At 37.1% G+C, this 16,759-nt stretch overlaps 1 protein-coding gene across 4 annotated transcripts in view; it reads left to right on the plus strand.

Annotated features, from left to right (window-relative positions):
• Positions 1–595: 595 nt before the first annotated feature.
• The window catches only part of TBC1D22A (TBC1 domain family member 22A), a 193,342-nt gene continuing 177,178 nt past the window's right edge, over positions 596–16,759 (plus strand). The window contains exons 1-4 of one of the 4 annotated variants that reach the window (XM_026095361.2): positions 596–852; positions 3,842–3,898; positions 6,173–6,513; positions 7,602–7,781. In XM_026095361.2, coding sequence (XP_025951146.2) covers positions 791–852; positions 3,842–3,898; positions 6,173–6,513; positions 7,602–7,781 — 640 coding nt within the window. In that variant the 5' untranslated portion in view covers positions 596–790. The remainder of the gene's footprint in view (positions 853–3,841; positions 3,899–6,172; positions 6,514–7,601; positions 7,782–16,759) is intronic. The other 3 variants (XM_064506146.1, XM_026095360.2, XM_026095358.2) reach the window with 3 other exon arrangements.

Consider the following 16,759-nt stretch of genomic DNA (forward strand, 5'->3'; position numbering starts at 1 on the left):
GATAAGGAATTTTGCTTTTAGTGATTATGTAACTGGAAAAATTAAAGTGGACAAATCTGTATAAAACCACGTTAATTCCAATTTGACAGAAATCTGCCCTTTTCCTGCTGCAGCCTTCATCCACGCATCCTGCCATCGGCAGGGCAAATTTTGCCTTCTTCACAAAGAGCACCCCGAGTGAACCCCACCGCACACCTCCCGGCTCAGCGTAGAGGGCTGAACGCCTGCAAGCATCAGAGAAGAGCGAAGTAAAACCGCCTTTACAGAAACGCTTCGGCTGACCACAGCCCGGAGCCGCGAGGGGGTCGGTGCACCACGGCGGGCTGGCACCGAGCGCCCCGGCACAACGCTGGAAAGGGCTTGGGCGAGGAGGCGGCTCCCAGGCGCCGCCGAGGCTCCCGGCCGCGGCGAGGGGCGGAGCGGCCGTGGCTGCCGGCAGCACCGCCTCCATGGCCGCCGCCATTACAGGAGGGGCGGGCGGCTCCGTCACCCAAGACGGACGCCACCCCGGTCTCCCCCAGCAGCGGCCGCCCAGCACTCGCTAACCGCCATTGGGCGAATCCGACCCGCCCGGCAGTACCCGCACTTCTGATTGGCTGGAGCCGCGGGGCAGCCCTGGTGGGCGAATGAGGAACGGGGTTGTTTCCTAGTCCCAAGATGGCGGCGCGCTGTCCCGTTTCTGTGGAGGGGCCCGGGGGGGAGTAAGCCCTGAGGCAGCGGGTCGGGGCTGCGAAACGGGGCGGAGGGGCCGCTGCGCCGCGCTGTCGGGGGAGATGAGGTGACGGCCGCCATGGCGAGCGATGGGGGCAGGAAGCAGTTCTGGAAGCGGAGCGGCGCGAAGGTGCCGGGCAGGTGAGAGGGGCGGCGGGCCCGTCCCGGCGGGGCGCCGCGGGGCCTGGGCGCGAGGCGGGCGGCGGTGGCCCGCGCGCGGGTGAGCTCGGCCCGGGCCGCGGCGGCGGGGGCTGGTCTTGCCCGCCCGCCCCGGCAGGGCCGCGGTGCTGGCCCCCGGGAGCGGCGGTGCGCAGGGCCGCGGCAGCCTCGCTCGCCTCGAAGGGAGCCGTCGCCGGGAGGGACGTGGTTGTAACTCACAGCTGGGGAGCTGGTGTCGGGCCTCCTGGGCCCCGCCGCGGGTTTTCCCTTGTTAGCTCAGTGCCTGAAATACTTCGGTGTTAGGCTACTCCGTTTATCTTAGCAAAGATAACTGGCTGTCTCCGTGAGGTTTAGATAAAGCTCACTTGTGTTAGAAAGTTGTCAGTGGGTGAACAGAGGCTTTTTGAGTTGGTGTTTCAGTAGGCTTCTGAATAGGTCCTGTGTAAGAAATGACTGGATGGTGAGAGAGAAGAAATGTTGTGCTGAATTGAAGGCCATAGCTAAAAAGGAAGCATAAACAGTTTTGTTAATGACAAGGCAATAACTACAGCTGTTCTACAGTTCTATACCATATCTTCTGTTCAATATATTCAGGTTTCCACATGCAAGCCATTTGAGTGGTGGATTTTATGTCCTTGTTACTAGCCAAAGTTTGAGAAGATTGAGAAATTTCCAAGTGACAAATGGAGAGATTAATGGTTCTTAATCTCCTTGAGTGGATGTGCTGCTTCTTTTCAGTGCAGGCTAACAAAAGCATGTTTAAAAAAAAACAGTTATGAACAAAAATATTTTCATTACAGCAAACTGTGCACAAACTTGGAAAAGTGTTTCAAGCTCGTGGGGATAATTAGTAACTTAAAAAAATAGAAAGCTTTGTGTCTAGTGTAGTCTCAGTTTCTAGTTATCAAGTCTTATTAAAAATGGGAAAACTGTGTTATTTTTGTTCAGTGACCAAAGCTTACAGTGATTAATTAACTGCTAAAATTTTCTTTATGAATTTGAATAGTTTTAGTTTGTAAGACTACTAAAAAGTGGAGTTTCCCATGCAGTCTATTTTCAAATACCATCAATTTCTCAACTGTTTTCCTGAAGTGTGAATGGTAGACCAAGTCATTTTGATCAATGCTAAGAGCTACAAAAACAGTCTCCTATTCAAAATTTTCCGGCGAATACATCCAAGAATCTCCTTAGCCCTTTTGACCACTGCATCAGCCCCGGAACTCACGTTTGTGTTTAACAGTACAAGCCCTGCTCCCATCCCTAAGCTGCCCACACAATAGAGTACATTTCTGTTTCTTACATTCTTTCTGTAAGAATGATGTGTATTCTTGGTTCTGAGGTAAAGGTAACTTTACCCTTCCTGTTATTTACTTAAATTCAGCAAAATAGTTCTGGTCATGGTTTAACTTCTTCCAGTCTTTGTTATCCATAAGCACTAATCAGTAGTGGTTTTGTTTCTTTAGTTACAAATTAGTTCTTCTCATCTGACTGTTTTTGTCTTCCTCAACTTCTTACTCTGTAGTTTTACTAAATCCCTTTGGGAGTGAAATATATCTTTGACTCTCCTCCCGTATATACATATGTCTATGAATAGTTCCAGTTATTTGATTTGCAGGTAACTTGCAGGCACTTTCCAATAATGGGGAAGCAGTGGAGAAGGCGGTGGTGGTGGTGGGGGCTGTTGTTTTTAGTGTGGGTGGATTCCCTTCCTGCTCATTCTTAGAGTGTCTGAAGGAAAAGGTAGAATCCCTTTGTTTGCCAAAGTGGAAAGCGAGTGGTGACACTTACTCTGATGATCATAGCACTCAAAAAGGTGCCAGCAGACACTTGACCGTGGAGGGCATACAGTCATATGGGAAGATTGACAGTGGATTGACTTCTTGGTTTGCATGAGGTTACATAACAGTCGAACAGACTGTGAACCACACTTCTCAGTCATCTCTATGGTTAATTTTGCAACTGTTAATACTGCCTCTTTCGTATAAATCTAAACCCCTTCTAAGATTTATTATGACTGCAGTCTTTCTGGCTTGTTCCATCTCAGTTTACCAAGATTGGATTTGTTTATGTTTATGGTCTGGAGATTGGCTTTGATTTGTCATGAGGTCATGCTTATTTCCTTATGTGTGGTTTTTAGTACAGGTTTTGGTAAACCTTATAGCATTGCATGTACTTTGCTCCTGTTAAAAGAGGAGAGTTTTATACCAATAATCTGTGTAATTTTATATTTTGTATTATAAAGCCACACAGCTTGCTTTGTTTTCCGTGTAGTTTTGTCTTAAATAGCTTCCTCCCAGGTTTCAGCTACAAAATTAACTTTTATATTGAAGAGATCGTTTTATTACTCACATGATAACATGCATTTTTGTAATATTGAGATTGTAATAAACAAATCTGTAGTTACAAGCTTAGTTATTTCAAAGTGCTTTTCTTTAATATTCCCATGACTTAGATTCTCTAAAACACCATCTTTTGTATATTGTGTCTTTTTTATTTAAACTTCCTAGCCTTGTGCTTTAATAACTGCTAGGAATTGACCTATTAGATTTTGGGCCACAGGGACATAGAGAGATAAAACTTCTCAAAATCTTGTCTGTAAAGATTTAATTTTATTTCTGGCAAGAGGTAAGTGAAGAAGTGATAAATAAGAAATGCGAAAGAGTTCAAAAGCAGTGTGGATTTTAATTGTGGAGTTAACTTTTTTTCTTGTTTTAATTCTTTGCCAGAAAAAATAAGTCAGACTAAGCTTGCCTAGCCCTTAAAAAGAGATTCTGTTTGGCAAGTGTAGCATTTTGTTGAATTACTTTTTAGTATATACTTTAATTGCATTTTTTTTTTTGGTGGCATGGTTCTTTGAAATGGAAAACTGCTGGAACCTCTTTTAGTTCAGTTTATTGGTTACTATTTACTTAAGAAAATGCTCAACTTTTTGTGTCTTATTTTTGTGATAGCTCTCTTTCTTTTCCCTTAGTATCCAACATGTGTATGGAGCTCAGCATCCGCCTTTCGATCCGTTATTACATGGAACGTAAGTTAGCCTAATATTCCAGTATGCATGGTAATTTGTATGTCCTCTAGCTGCTTTCCTCCTTTTCTTCCCTGTTGCCTAAAAAGCTCTTGTTAATGTTTCTTTTCCAATTTTTGTTATAATCTTGACTTCTTTGTTCTAACTGCTCATTTGTAACTTCCTGATTCTTACCATTTGAGAGCAGCAAATAAGCTGTTCAATGTTTTGCCTGAAAAAGATTGCGATTTTTTGTTATCTGTTTGCAGTGCCCTATAAATTAAAATTGTATGGTAAATACTAATCTTAATTTAGCAGGTGAATTTTACTCTTCAAGTATAAGCTGCTTTCCTGTATGCATCTCCCTGTTGATGGGCTGCCTAATTCTTTTTCTATCTAAAGAAGAAAGCTGTTAAGAACCAGTCCTGAAGTGATTCAGGTTATAGTATAGATCATTTTGAGGCAAAGGTGAGTGTTTTGCTGGTGAGCGAAAAGATTGTAGGTAGGGTAGGAGAGATTTTGAAGTCATTTAAAAATTTATTGTCTCAAATTATGATTATTTGATATCAGAACACCCTATACATGAAAATGGCAAAATTATATTAAAAATCATTAATATCCAAAAAATAATTTTCATGCTAATGACCCATAATTAATGCAATTAATGAACAATTTTCATCTCCTGCTGAGGTGTCTAGCAAAATGAATTACTGCATTCTGACAGCTTCTGCTTTTTTAAGTTTTGCTCTTCCTTTTTTTTTTTTTTTTTAATCTTTTTGGAAAGAGTTTGCTTTAACCTTTGTCAAGGACAAAGTTGTTTCTGGCTTTCTGGTATGTGTCACAGCTCGTTTAAAACCAGCATTACTGTTAAAATGGTGCTGAATGAGAATTTTGGGAAAATTGTACAACTGGTAAATGAGTCACTAAAGGCAATGAGGAAAAACATTAATGTTTGAAGGAAAAGTATTAGCTTGGAGGTGATACTTCTAGTGGAGTCTTTCAGGGGCTGGTTTGGAAAGTCACAAGAAACAAGGCAGTTGAAATATGTGACCTTAAGGATTGAAGGAAAAGATATGGGATGATTTAGTTCAAAACGTACAATTATACAGAGAGACCCAGGAACAAAGACTGAAACCTCATTGCTTGAAATGATGATGTGAGAGGAGAAAGACTTTATTGTTTTAGATGATAATGACAAGTCAGGGAAAAAGGCAGAAGTTGTAGGACCCTTGGAGAAAGAGATTCCCAGTAACATGCAACAGTAACATTATTGACATTGTATCAGAACTTGGTGAAAACTTTGTTTATGATGTCTCTGGCTGCCAATGATGTTTCTGGCTGTCTTGTTTTAACAGAAAAAGATTTAACTAGTATGGGTGGAAAGAAAGGGCTGATCATAAAGGATGATTAAGTGAATGGCATTTTTTTTTCCCCCAGAGGAGACTGGGAGACTGACTCAGCTTAATGCCTTATTTAGCTGCAGACCGAAAGGAGATACGATAGCTTTGTATTGCTGTAAATGAGGACAGGTGCCAAGCTAAGGAGAGATACTTAGTTCATCTATTTGTCCTCTGCACTTTGACAGAGGGACAAAAGGTTATGAGCTTGTCAGGGTACATTTAAACTAGTAACTGGGAGAAATATCCTGACTATAAGAAGAATAAACTTCTGAAGCTGATTCTTGCTAGAATGCCTGAGTGGAGAGGAATGATAGATCTAATGGAACTTGATTTGTTTATGACAGTGATTACATTATGTGATTGCTTGTGATGACTTAGGACTAGACTTGATGATTTGATTACTGCTGATGTACTGTTACGCAGCAGTTGCATTGAAAAGTCTGAAACCTCTATAGGAGTTCATGAAGTAAGAAAACTAAAATGTGTCCTTTTTATCTTATAAATAATTCCAGTAAGATTCTTTTTATTTGTCTTTGGTCTTTTGTTTCTTATTCTTTTTGGACCTGTTGAAAAAATATATTATTTAGTTTTTATCCAGCAGCAATTGCAAATTTGAAAAAGTGTATTTTTTAAGACACAAATGAGGGAAGGATCTGTTCAGCTTCCATTAAAAATCAAGGAGAGTGGGGTTACTTGTCTCCATTTTGGAAGTTTTCCACTGTATGCTGTCGTGGTTGGAAGCAGTGGCAATATGTATGGAGGGAGCTGAGTAGTTGCTACCTACAGAATATCAAGCCCGTATTTCTGGTTATTTGGCCTATCCTTGTGTATCTCTTACTCTGTTACCAGTTCTTTAAGTATTGTTTTTTTTGTTTTGTTTTGTTTTTTTTTGGAACAGCTTGATAAAAACAGGTTCAAAACCACCTACCACTCCAGTGAAACTAAAGAAAGTCAGCACCTTCCAAGAATTTGAAAGTAACACAAGTGATGCTTGGGATCTTGGGGATGATGATGATGAACTCTTAGCAATAGCTGCTGAAAACTTAAATACTGAAGTGGTCATGGAAACAGCTCACAAAGTAATTCAGAATCACAGCAAATTACAAGAACAGCATAAATTGCAGGAGGAACAGCTACAGGAAGAAAAACAAGTAGAATCTGCAGAGCTATCTTCAATTGCATATGGTGATAATAGGCTTGTTAAATCAGTCAGTGAAGGTCATACATCAAGTTCATCAGGTATGTTAAGAAATGAAAAAAGATGTTGAAAATCAAATTAGGGAGTTGTATTTTCCTTTTAGGGAATTAACCCATTCCTAACCTTTTCTTAATACCAGAAGAAAATATTGATGATCAATATTAATTGATTTGAGGGAGATGCTCCATGTCATACTGAACTTTAAAGTAGGTGTGTGAGAAATACATGGGGGAGGGAATAATACTTACCTTTTTTATTTTCAGTTTAATACATCTTCAGTTTTGTGAGGAAGTTGTACTATTGAGCATATTTTAATGGTTAGCTGCATCAAAATATGCAATTAATGTACAGTTGTGAAAAGCTTATTATTAAAATGCTTCTCAAACAAATGTTACAAATGTCTTAGTTGAAGACCCTGGGAATTATTAAATGATTGTAATCTAGTTCAGTAACATCTTATGGTGGTGTTCATCTTGCCTCCCTTTTGATAACTTCACCAAAACTTCAGCTCTACATTCAGGGCAAACATTTCCTTTTATATGAAGCTTTTGATAATGTTCTTTCTTGTACAGGTAGGCTTTGTGGAAGTAGGGTGCAGGTATACTGTAATTATTAAATACCTTGGAACAGTAACTCTCATGTTCTTGGTGTTTAACTTTTACTTTCTTTTGAGATCAGTACTGTATAAAGTATATTGAAAAATGAGAGAAACCATTCATGTGGACTGGGAAGTGCATCTTCATGTGATCTGGTCCGTGTTTTCCCTATTAACTGTAAAGTAACCTCTTGCAATGATTTCTCAGCTTTTTTTTAACAATGGTAGTGATGGTGGGGAAGCACCCTTCAATAGTATTGGGATTTTAGAAATAAATTTCCTTACTGTTAATATGATTTAATGCTTAAATAAGGTATGATCTCTAATTGATGTGTTTTAATTGTGGAACACTATTTGAAGGAAGAATGCTGCTCCTGCTCATCCTGTGTCATTTGAAGTTCAAAACTTGAGCTATACTTGAGAGAATTTTCTCCAAAATGTAATTCTGTGTAAATTCACTGAATTAGGATAAACTCAAGTTATTAGTAGCCTCCTCACTGCCTGAGGCTAACCTTCACTGCTTTTTCCCTTCAGATAATGCTAGTGAAAATTCTTCCATGCAGAGATCACAGTCCCTTCCACAAACTTCCACGCCTCCCTTGGTGAGTGGAATGACAGACTATAATACCTCAGTTACTCCTGCATTAACTGAAAGAGAAGCATCCCGATTAGACAAATTTAAGCAGCTACTGGCTGGCCCTAACACAGATCTTGGTGAGTATCTATGAATCATCTAAGAATCTGAGTTCCATGCAAGTAGCTGTTGTGCCTCTCTCAAACTTTGTTGTTTGACTTACTGTTTTGCCTAATGATTTAGTTAAAATATAATCCCTTTGACACATAGAATTGACTTTGTAAAAGAAGGACAAAATATAATTGTTTTATTTATTCTTGTAATATGCAGTTGCATGCATCCTACTAATGCGTTCTTTGTATGACCTAGGTGTTACATGTTCTGTCCTATCTCACATTATTTCTTTCTACTGGACTAACCTTTGGAGAAGAAACAAAAGCTGAATTAGCTGAGTTTAGTATTGTTGCCTGATAATGGAACAGCATGCCGTATAAGAGTGATTTTTATGCTTATAAAAATGAATGCAAAAAATGATTAGGCATTGAAGTATTACTACCTGCCTTTGCAGTGAGCATTCTTCATGTTCATGAGCTGATACAGTAGTTAGGTATAATCCGTGAATGCTGACAATATGTTCATGTAAAAACAACTTTATTGTCTGATAACAGACTGTTCCTTTTGTGCATTAGATTTTAACTGCTGAAAGATAGATATAAATAAGTGCTGATCTGATAATTCTTGGATTAAAACCACTCCTGGAGTATGAAAAATGAGTATTGCAGTGTTTGACTGCTTCCAGGGCTCAGTGCTGAAGTTACAGCTAGTTCTGCTAAGAGGCTATCGCAGAATCAAGTGGTTCTGCAACCCAAGTGAAAATCTGGAGAGACTAGAAATAACACACTGTATTTAGATAACTTGTTTAGTCGCTTAGCAGTGTAAGTTTATGTCAAAATAATTAATAAACAAGATGACTGAGTTAGACCATGTTGGAAGATATCTACAGGAAACACTTGTGGAAGGAAGTAGAAACTGCGTTTTTGTAGTTCTTGAATTGGTGCTTCTCTGTACGGTAATTGTCATGAGGCTTCTTCAATACAGTGTTATCAATGGTGGCTTTTTTTCTTTTTCTGCTGTGTCTTAATGAGATTGGTGCCAGCAGAGTAGAACTTTGGAAACAGTACTGTTTCCAACTAGACCAGATTTAATACTTCAGTGAGTTATAGGACATTCTGATAAAATGGAACTGTGAATAAACTATGAGCTGTTAAAAATTCCATATTTCATATAAACTTAAAAATTATAATCCAACATCACTTTTTCTTCCTTCGTGATCTGACAGATGTTATGGGCTATGTGGTAGTGGCTGATGTTAAAAATCAAAATTAAAATTAGTTTTTTTTTATTTTTTTTGAGTGTTGTCGTAGTACAAAACTTGGTTACAAAAGCTAAAAAGTCAGAGTTAAGATAAGTTTAAACCTATCCATTTGACTTTTAATACCTTATTAGATAGAAATACTTTCCCAGCTAGTCAAATTTAAAGGTAAAGGTAAAATATTTTGGAATGGAGGGAAGGAAAACTTACACTGTTCTTAGGATTACAGTCATTGTGGCTAAAGTGAGACTTTCATTATTGTTTTTAAACTAATATAAATTTCATTTTGCTTCTGTATTGAACTTCCTAAATTTCACATAGGAATATGAATAGGAATACAAAATTTGAATATAGTTATTGATGGCTTTATTAAAGTGTGAAACATAATATCCTTTCAGTATTTTTTGAAACAGTTGCCACAAAATAATGTCTTTTCTACATCTGCTCATTGATTCTCTTGCTATACAAACTTAAAACAGTGCAGAATTTGATGTTTAGTGTGAATTACAATTCACAAGTCCAATTTTGAATTTTTGATGCACATGTTTTGGCTTTTGGTTGTAGCTAGGATATTTCTAGTAGCATTTCCTAGTAGGTATATAATGATATATAATCATATTTTATATGATCTATCTTAGTTAAAAATGAGCTATTTATTGCCCACAGACAAATTCTTGATGATCATAAAGCTGCATGTGGTGGTAGTGCTTCTGCAATATATATATGTGTGTGTGTGTGTGTGTGTGTGTGTGTGTAGGGGAGATATAGGTGTGGGTGTATGTTTGTAGGCATATGTATATATATGTGTGTGTGTGTAAATATACACATGTATGTGTATGTATATATAGTTACATACGTGTGTAGGCCTATGACCATATATGCAGCTTATAAGAATCTGGTGTTCCTTCATTTTTATATATTCATTTTTTGGGAGATGTTTGTTCTAGTTCCATGTTACAATAAAAATGATCTTTACAAAGGATTTTTGATTTTTAATAATGTTGGCAGTCTGGGAAACACTGTAGTTTTTTGTTCCGGAAAATGCTGAAAATGGGCTAAGGTAGAGCTAGATACTGGGCTCCAAGATAAGATTTGTAGTGAGTAAAGAGGTCACAGGTAGCTATTTTGCTGTAGCTGGCTCATTCTTTTTGTGTGCGTATGTATGTTCTGCTGTGGCATGTGTGGGTCTCTTCGTTTTGTGGTACATTCACAAATGGTTGGGTTCTGTTTGTCATGGTGGTCTGAATTAGCAGGCAGTCATCCTGAAGACTTCTTAGCAAAAATTTCTGTTCATTTCTGGATCTTATATAGTAATGTTGTCTTTGCTTGGCAAATAGTAGTAGTAACAGCAGCAGAACATTCCCGTTGACTTTGTTTTCTTGAGATAGATTTCCATATTGTTGAGAGAAATTATGTGACAGGTCCTTCCAGAGCAATATGAAAAATGAGATGATAAGCTGTGGAGCTGAAACAATGACGTGCACGTTTTCAACTCAAGGCTTTTCCCCTATCAAAAATGGGAGAAATCAACATAGACTAAGAACACAAAGTAGTACAACTGACCTTGAAACTGTTCCAGTCACACTTGAATAATCACCAGCCAATGTATTGTAAAATGCAATGTTACTCTTGTATGCCAACTAGAGAGCGTGAAAGTGTGTGTTCTCTTTCACTGGAAAGCTCAAGAGTTCTCAGAAAGATGGACTATGCATATAAATTGGGAAGTGCAGATTATTTTAGCCATTGAAGTCTGCTAGTGGATTTTGGAGTCTGGCTTTGATTGGATATTGTGAAGCTGTAGAAATAAGTAGATTCCATCAACTCCATGCGTTACACACTAGATGAAATAGTATATAAGAAATATACAGTAGTCAGGATTTGAATCCTCTCGTGATTATTGCATAAGTGTATAGTGACAGCACCTATCTCAAAGTTTCTGTATACAGTTTTATCCAGTAGTTATAAGAGTGGAACACAATTTGAGATGAGAAGAAATAAAGAACGTGAACTAAAAAAGGAAGAAGAAAGCCCAGAACTGCCAGTGAGTGATATTTTCTTGTCTGTGTGCATCTGAATATAGTTATTAGAAGTAAAAGAAATTAATTCGTTTACTTAACTCTTACTAATGAATAAAGAGCCTATGTCTATGGCTCAAAAGTGCTTGTGACTGATTTTTTTTAATATATATTTTGGAGAGTTGAACTAATAAACTCACTCTTGTAGTTTCTAATTGCCTCTGTAGTTGTTCTGATTCCTCCCTTACGTCCTCCTAATCCACTTTTCTACTCTATCCTGCAGGCATCTTTGTTGTTGTGTGCTAAGTAGATGCAGATAATGTCTTATTTCCTTTTAGCACTTTATATTTGGCTATTGCTAAGCTGTTGTTACCTCTCGTGTAAATGGGAAAAGTGTAATGTAAATTGGGTATCAAAAATAGCTAGCTATATGAAAAACAAAAACAAAGAAACCCCCCAGTTTCTGTAGAAATGACGGTTCTAGAAATGATTCATGATGCAGGAGAGAAGTATTCAAAAACCGTACTAATATACCTCCAAGTATTAATATAACGCGAAGAATGGGAAGATAATCTCATAAAATTACAATTACAGAAGGAAACTTACTGTGCAAGCTGAATCTTGTTATGGCAAAAAATGTGTGCTGGTAGAAGGGACCTGTTGTAAGAAGCAGTTTTAGTTAGAGAAGGATTTGGGGCCAGCCCATGTCAAGTAGATCGTATTGAAGTGTTCTGGCTGCAGGTTCGGGAAGAAGGATCAGTCTGGAGATGGCAGTGCAGAGATGGTTAGTAGACAACCACTGAATAGATTGTAGGGCCTATGTGTCTGCATGGTCTTCCAGTGTTGGTACCGCATGCCAGGTTACTCAAAGAGATTAATTTACAGTGCTCTCTTTGGTTTATGCCTATTCTTGCCTTGCAGTGAATTCAGTGTAGATTTACTCCATTTCAGGCCTTGGCTTTCCTTGTAGTAGACCTTGCATTACTGAACAGAGATGGACTCTTTTCATTTTGCTTCCAGGATCTTTTGCAAACAATTGATTGCTTTAAGGGGAGGGATGAGACTTTAACGAAACAGCATTGGAAAGCTATCTTTGAGAACTTTCTCTAACTCTCTCCTTCAACAGATTACTGTTTACGTTTATGAGGGACAGTACAGTTATGCCTGTCTAGTTTCCAAATCAGGTTTAGTTCTATAAAATTTGTTGGATGTGTGTTTTTAAGTAGTCTTGCACAGTGTTTTAGAGAGTTGTGTTTGCCCAGCAAAAACAATATAAGAAAATAAGTGATCTATGTTGATAAAAATCAGACTAATTTCTAACTCCCAGCAAGTTACTGCATGCTGGTAATCTCAACATGGCAGGCATATGATGGGTTTTGTGATGTTACTTTAAAGAATGGCTTGTTAGAATACTCCTTATCTTCAAAACAACTAATTTTGTGCCTTTTTCACGCACAGAGCTAATGAATATGCAGATTATTTGTTTTGACTATACGTTTCTGACATTGGGGAACCGACAGCGTACGGTATTGTGTTATTTAATATAACTTCATAACGTTGTAATGTTATGCAGTGTAGTACATGTATATTAAATACTTCAAAGTGAAAACAAGTTGTCTTTTAAGATATTCTGTTGTTTTAAATCTCAAAATGACTTTTCTTTCTACTTAATCACAATGTATTACAATCTGAACAAATTACCATATTTTTTAGCATACTACCTTGGTAAAAGTAATAAAAAGTACATAAATACACCCATGAAAATGGTAAATCATTCCTATTTTAAGTTACTAATATTGCTGTATCCTATATTCACCATCAAAAGTTCTGTCTCATTACCCTTTTTCAAACCATATGTGCTTTTTACTAGTTCTAACAAAACTGCTAAAATGAAAACCTTTCTTTGTAGAGAGCACCACATACCTCTGCCTGTGGTGCTCTCTCCCAGCCAGTCATTTGCTATTGTAGTAGGTAATGGTGTAAAGACTTAAATAACATATAAAGAATAGCTGAACCTTTGATTAATCTGTTAATAAAAATTAATGCCTTAACTTCACACGAATTTTCTCAAAGGGTGAAAATTCAGATTATTTTGTAACAATAGCTAGTTGCCTCCTTCTATTATAGTACAGGAACCTGAGTGGTTCTCTAGATAGGAGATTTAGGAGGAAAATTAGCAGATTTATCTTCTTTCCACTGCAGCGTTCATCTCTATTATTGAAGCAACCTGAAAAGGAGGTATTCCTTTTTTTGATGCTTGCAGTTGTTTATGCATTCTGGGATCTATATTAAACCTGACTGAACACAGCAATCACCTGTTTCTTTTATGGGTCATAATCTATAACAGCTATCTGTTACATCCTTTAAAACTTTTTGCCAAACTAATGTTATTGAAAAGATTCAATAACTTTGCAAAATATATTAATTGAAATGAGTTTGATTAATTTTGTTCCCAGTCTTATTATCTTTAATTTCTCTGCGCTGAACCGCGTAGCCATTTATCTCTCTCTGTTCCTGGTCCTTCCATGTCATGTAGAATTTTATTGCCCCCTGCAGTTTTGAATCATCTGTAATTGATCACCTTAGTGCATATTCTTCTTCCAGTTCATTGATATGTAGTATAAAGCGAAGAAAACGTGTCCTACCACTGCTTCGTGTGACAGGCCACTAATCATATCTATCTTTTCACACTGTTACCACCCAGAGGTGTATCCTCTGATTCCTGTTCTAGTCAGTCTATCTGCTAAACATGCTTGCCTGTTCAGCTAATACTCAAGACTAATAAAAGTCAGTACTTTGTCAGTAGACTTTAGACCATTTTTCTTCTTTTTCTAATTAAAAATCTTTCAAAAGAAGTTCATGTTAGGTATCCTTAAATGCTTTCTTATGTTGATTGCTTTTTGCAGGATTAGTATTTTGTCTTCCTATTTTCCATAGCTTGGTCTCATAACTTGTAGTTTTATGTAATAATCTACATTTATTTTGATTGCGGCTTTACAGGGATTTTTCAATTTAAAGATATTAATCATAATTTTTCATTGTTGTAACTGGATGATAATATCATATTGAAATAATTACTGAAAGGATATTTCTGCATAGTTGTTCTCTGAAAATATCTTTCTCTTTTGTCAAGACTTTTTTTAGTTGACATAATTGTCATTGTACTACATAATAAGTATTGACATAGTAAGACATTATATTCCCTATTTGATAAACTTGTCAGATTTTCATTGCTGGTTACTGACAATTTTGTTTTTGACTATTAATGACTCCTTTTACTGTGCTATGGAAAGAGTCCTTAACTTCTGTCCTGTTGTGTTCTAGTATCTTCCTTGTACTGGAAAATTGCCTATTTTTTTTTCTCCCACTTCTTTTACCAGTTGTTTAATATTTCAGCTGATTTACCCATGTTTAAACTCAGTGACAGTTTTGCTGTCTTGTACTACCTACTGTTACTTGCTGTGTGCCTTAATTTGATTGCATCTTTGTGTGTTGACAAGGTTGCTTTAAATAAGCAGATAGCATTTTTGGGCCATGGTGATTTAGCTTGAAAAGATAGCCCTTTGGATCTTTTTCTCTTGCGAGATCTTTGGTCTCGTAGTCTTGCTTTAATTAAATCTGGAATTCATGACTTGGTATAGTACCTCCTATGTAGATAGTTTCCGTACCTCTTTATTTTTAACTTCTTTTCTAAGTGTTAAATAGTTTATAGAAAAGCCATTAAAACAAAATGGAAAATAGACTGTATTGTCTCAGTAAATTACTGTTGGTTGTTTGGTTCTTTGTCTTAATAGTTAAAATCTCCCTTTTCTTATATTGCTTTGCATGTAGGGGGAGCTCACTGTACACTTAGTGTATTTTTTTTTTAAACTTTTACAAGCCAGCCTTGAATTCATATGGAGGTGGTGATCCAAGAGCGTAACTCCAGCTCGCTAAGAGTATCCCATGTGAAATTCTTTGCCTAATCAGGATTCTCGCTGTGTTCTGCACAACTATGGAGTTTATTAGCAGCTTTCCTCCTAGGCAAAAGATATTGAGGGATGTGATAGAAAGAAAGGATGTCTTTGTTTGTTATATGGAAAATAAGGTTGAATTACAGATTTTTACCAGGGGAAGCTCTCTAGTGCTAGATCTTGTGAATAAAATAACTGCATGAATTCTGTAGCTTGGGTGCGTATCTAGACATGTATCTATAAATCCTGGTTATTTTATTTGTGCCTTTCTTCTACTATAGTATCACAATGAAAGTCAAAAAATAATTTCATGAGAAACAAATCCAGCAGTAATGATATGTTCCCTTCACCTAATAAAATGATAAAGCTTAGTTCTATAAAAGTCGAGGAAAAACATAAACACAGAACCCGTTTAATGTTGCCATTCCACGTGAATGTCCAAAATGGTTTCAAATAGGATATTGGATAGCTTACCAGGCACACTGAGTTACCTTAGATATATTTAGTGATAAAAAATTACAAAGAGTTGTTGGGTTATGTTTTGATAACTAATACCAGTTAGACTGTATATTTGAATGTAGATATTGCAATAATGTTTCTTATATCTGTTTACTTAGTTTGCTTTGTAAGATCCTTTTCTTGGTAGTATGAAGCTTTAATAATACAATTAATAACTTTATGCCACAGTTATTTGTTCCAAATCCATATGAATATCTTGTATTAAAAAAGAGATTAAAACAAGAGGATGACGTACAGTGGTTCAGAGTTAACTGTTACCTGTCCACAAAAAAATGGATCTCTTTCATGATTCCTTAAGAGACAGCAAAATCTGGAGATCTACGCTAAACAGAACAAGAAGTGCTCTCTACTCAGAGAGAGAGAGAGAGTTTTTTTTTTTTTTTTAATGTTCCATATTCTGCCCAAATAGGAGCAAAAATACTGTTATTTTTAAATAAGCGGGAAAATTGTTTTACTGGTGTTGTAACTGGTATTTCCTGTTCTATCTCTGTAAAGAAAGTTTGTTAGAAGCTGTTTCAATGGCTTTAAAGGGAAGGTAAAAATAGTTGGTGATACACAGAAATTGAATGTTGGAGGAAAATTATGAAAAACTGTAATGCTATTTAAAATTTTCTACCAGAATACTTGTCCTCCAACAACTATTTTGAGAATTAACATTGTTATCCTTACTTGTTGCAATTTTTTCTTAGTGGTTTTATTAATCTTATTTTTGCTTTTATTTTCCTAATCTTCTGTTCACATGCTGTTTTTTACCTTCTAACGCCAACCTCATCTACTTCTGCTTCTCCAGTTGTTTGCATGAAATAGCTGACAAGGCACACTTGCCTGTTCATTCCTAAAGAAGGTCCCGAAAAGGGTCTTACCCTGTATTTACAACATTGTATTGGACTTTATTTTCTGTTTTCTGCATGCATTCAGAATAACTCTTTGTTCCATTGAGAAGATTAAGGACAGTGTTTGCTTGAAAAAAAATTTAATGAAGTACCTAACAGAGCTATTATTCATTTTGGAAACCAGTTGCTATGGTTGCCATAGTAATAACAAGCCCCTTATTAAAGCTATTTTCTGTATGTACTGCCTGCATTGTAACGTGCTGTTGGGGGAGCTGCAGTTCTGTGAATCTGTGCTCTTGAAATACTTTTCCAGCTTTTTGTAGTTATATTATCCAAGGATTTTATGTTATAGAAATATAAAACATGTAAATCTAGTTTATTTTATCTACTGTGTAGCTGTTCATGCAGGCCATCACTTCACATAGT

Source organism: Dromaius novaehollandiae, chromosome 1, assembly GCF_036370855.1.
Source record: "Dromaius novaehollandiae isolate bDroNov1 chromosome 1, bDroNov1.hap1, whole genome shotgun sequence".
Taxonomy (NCBI): domain Eukaryota; kingdom Metazoa; phylum Chordata; class Aves; order Casuariiformes; family Dromaiidae; genus Dromaius; species Dromaius novaehollandiae.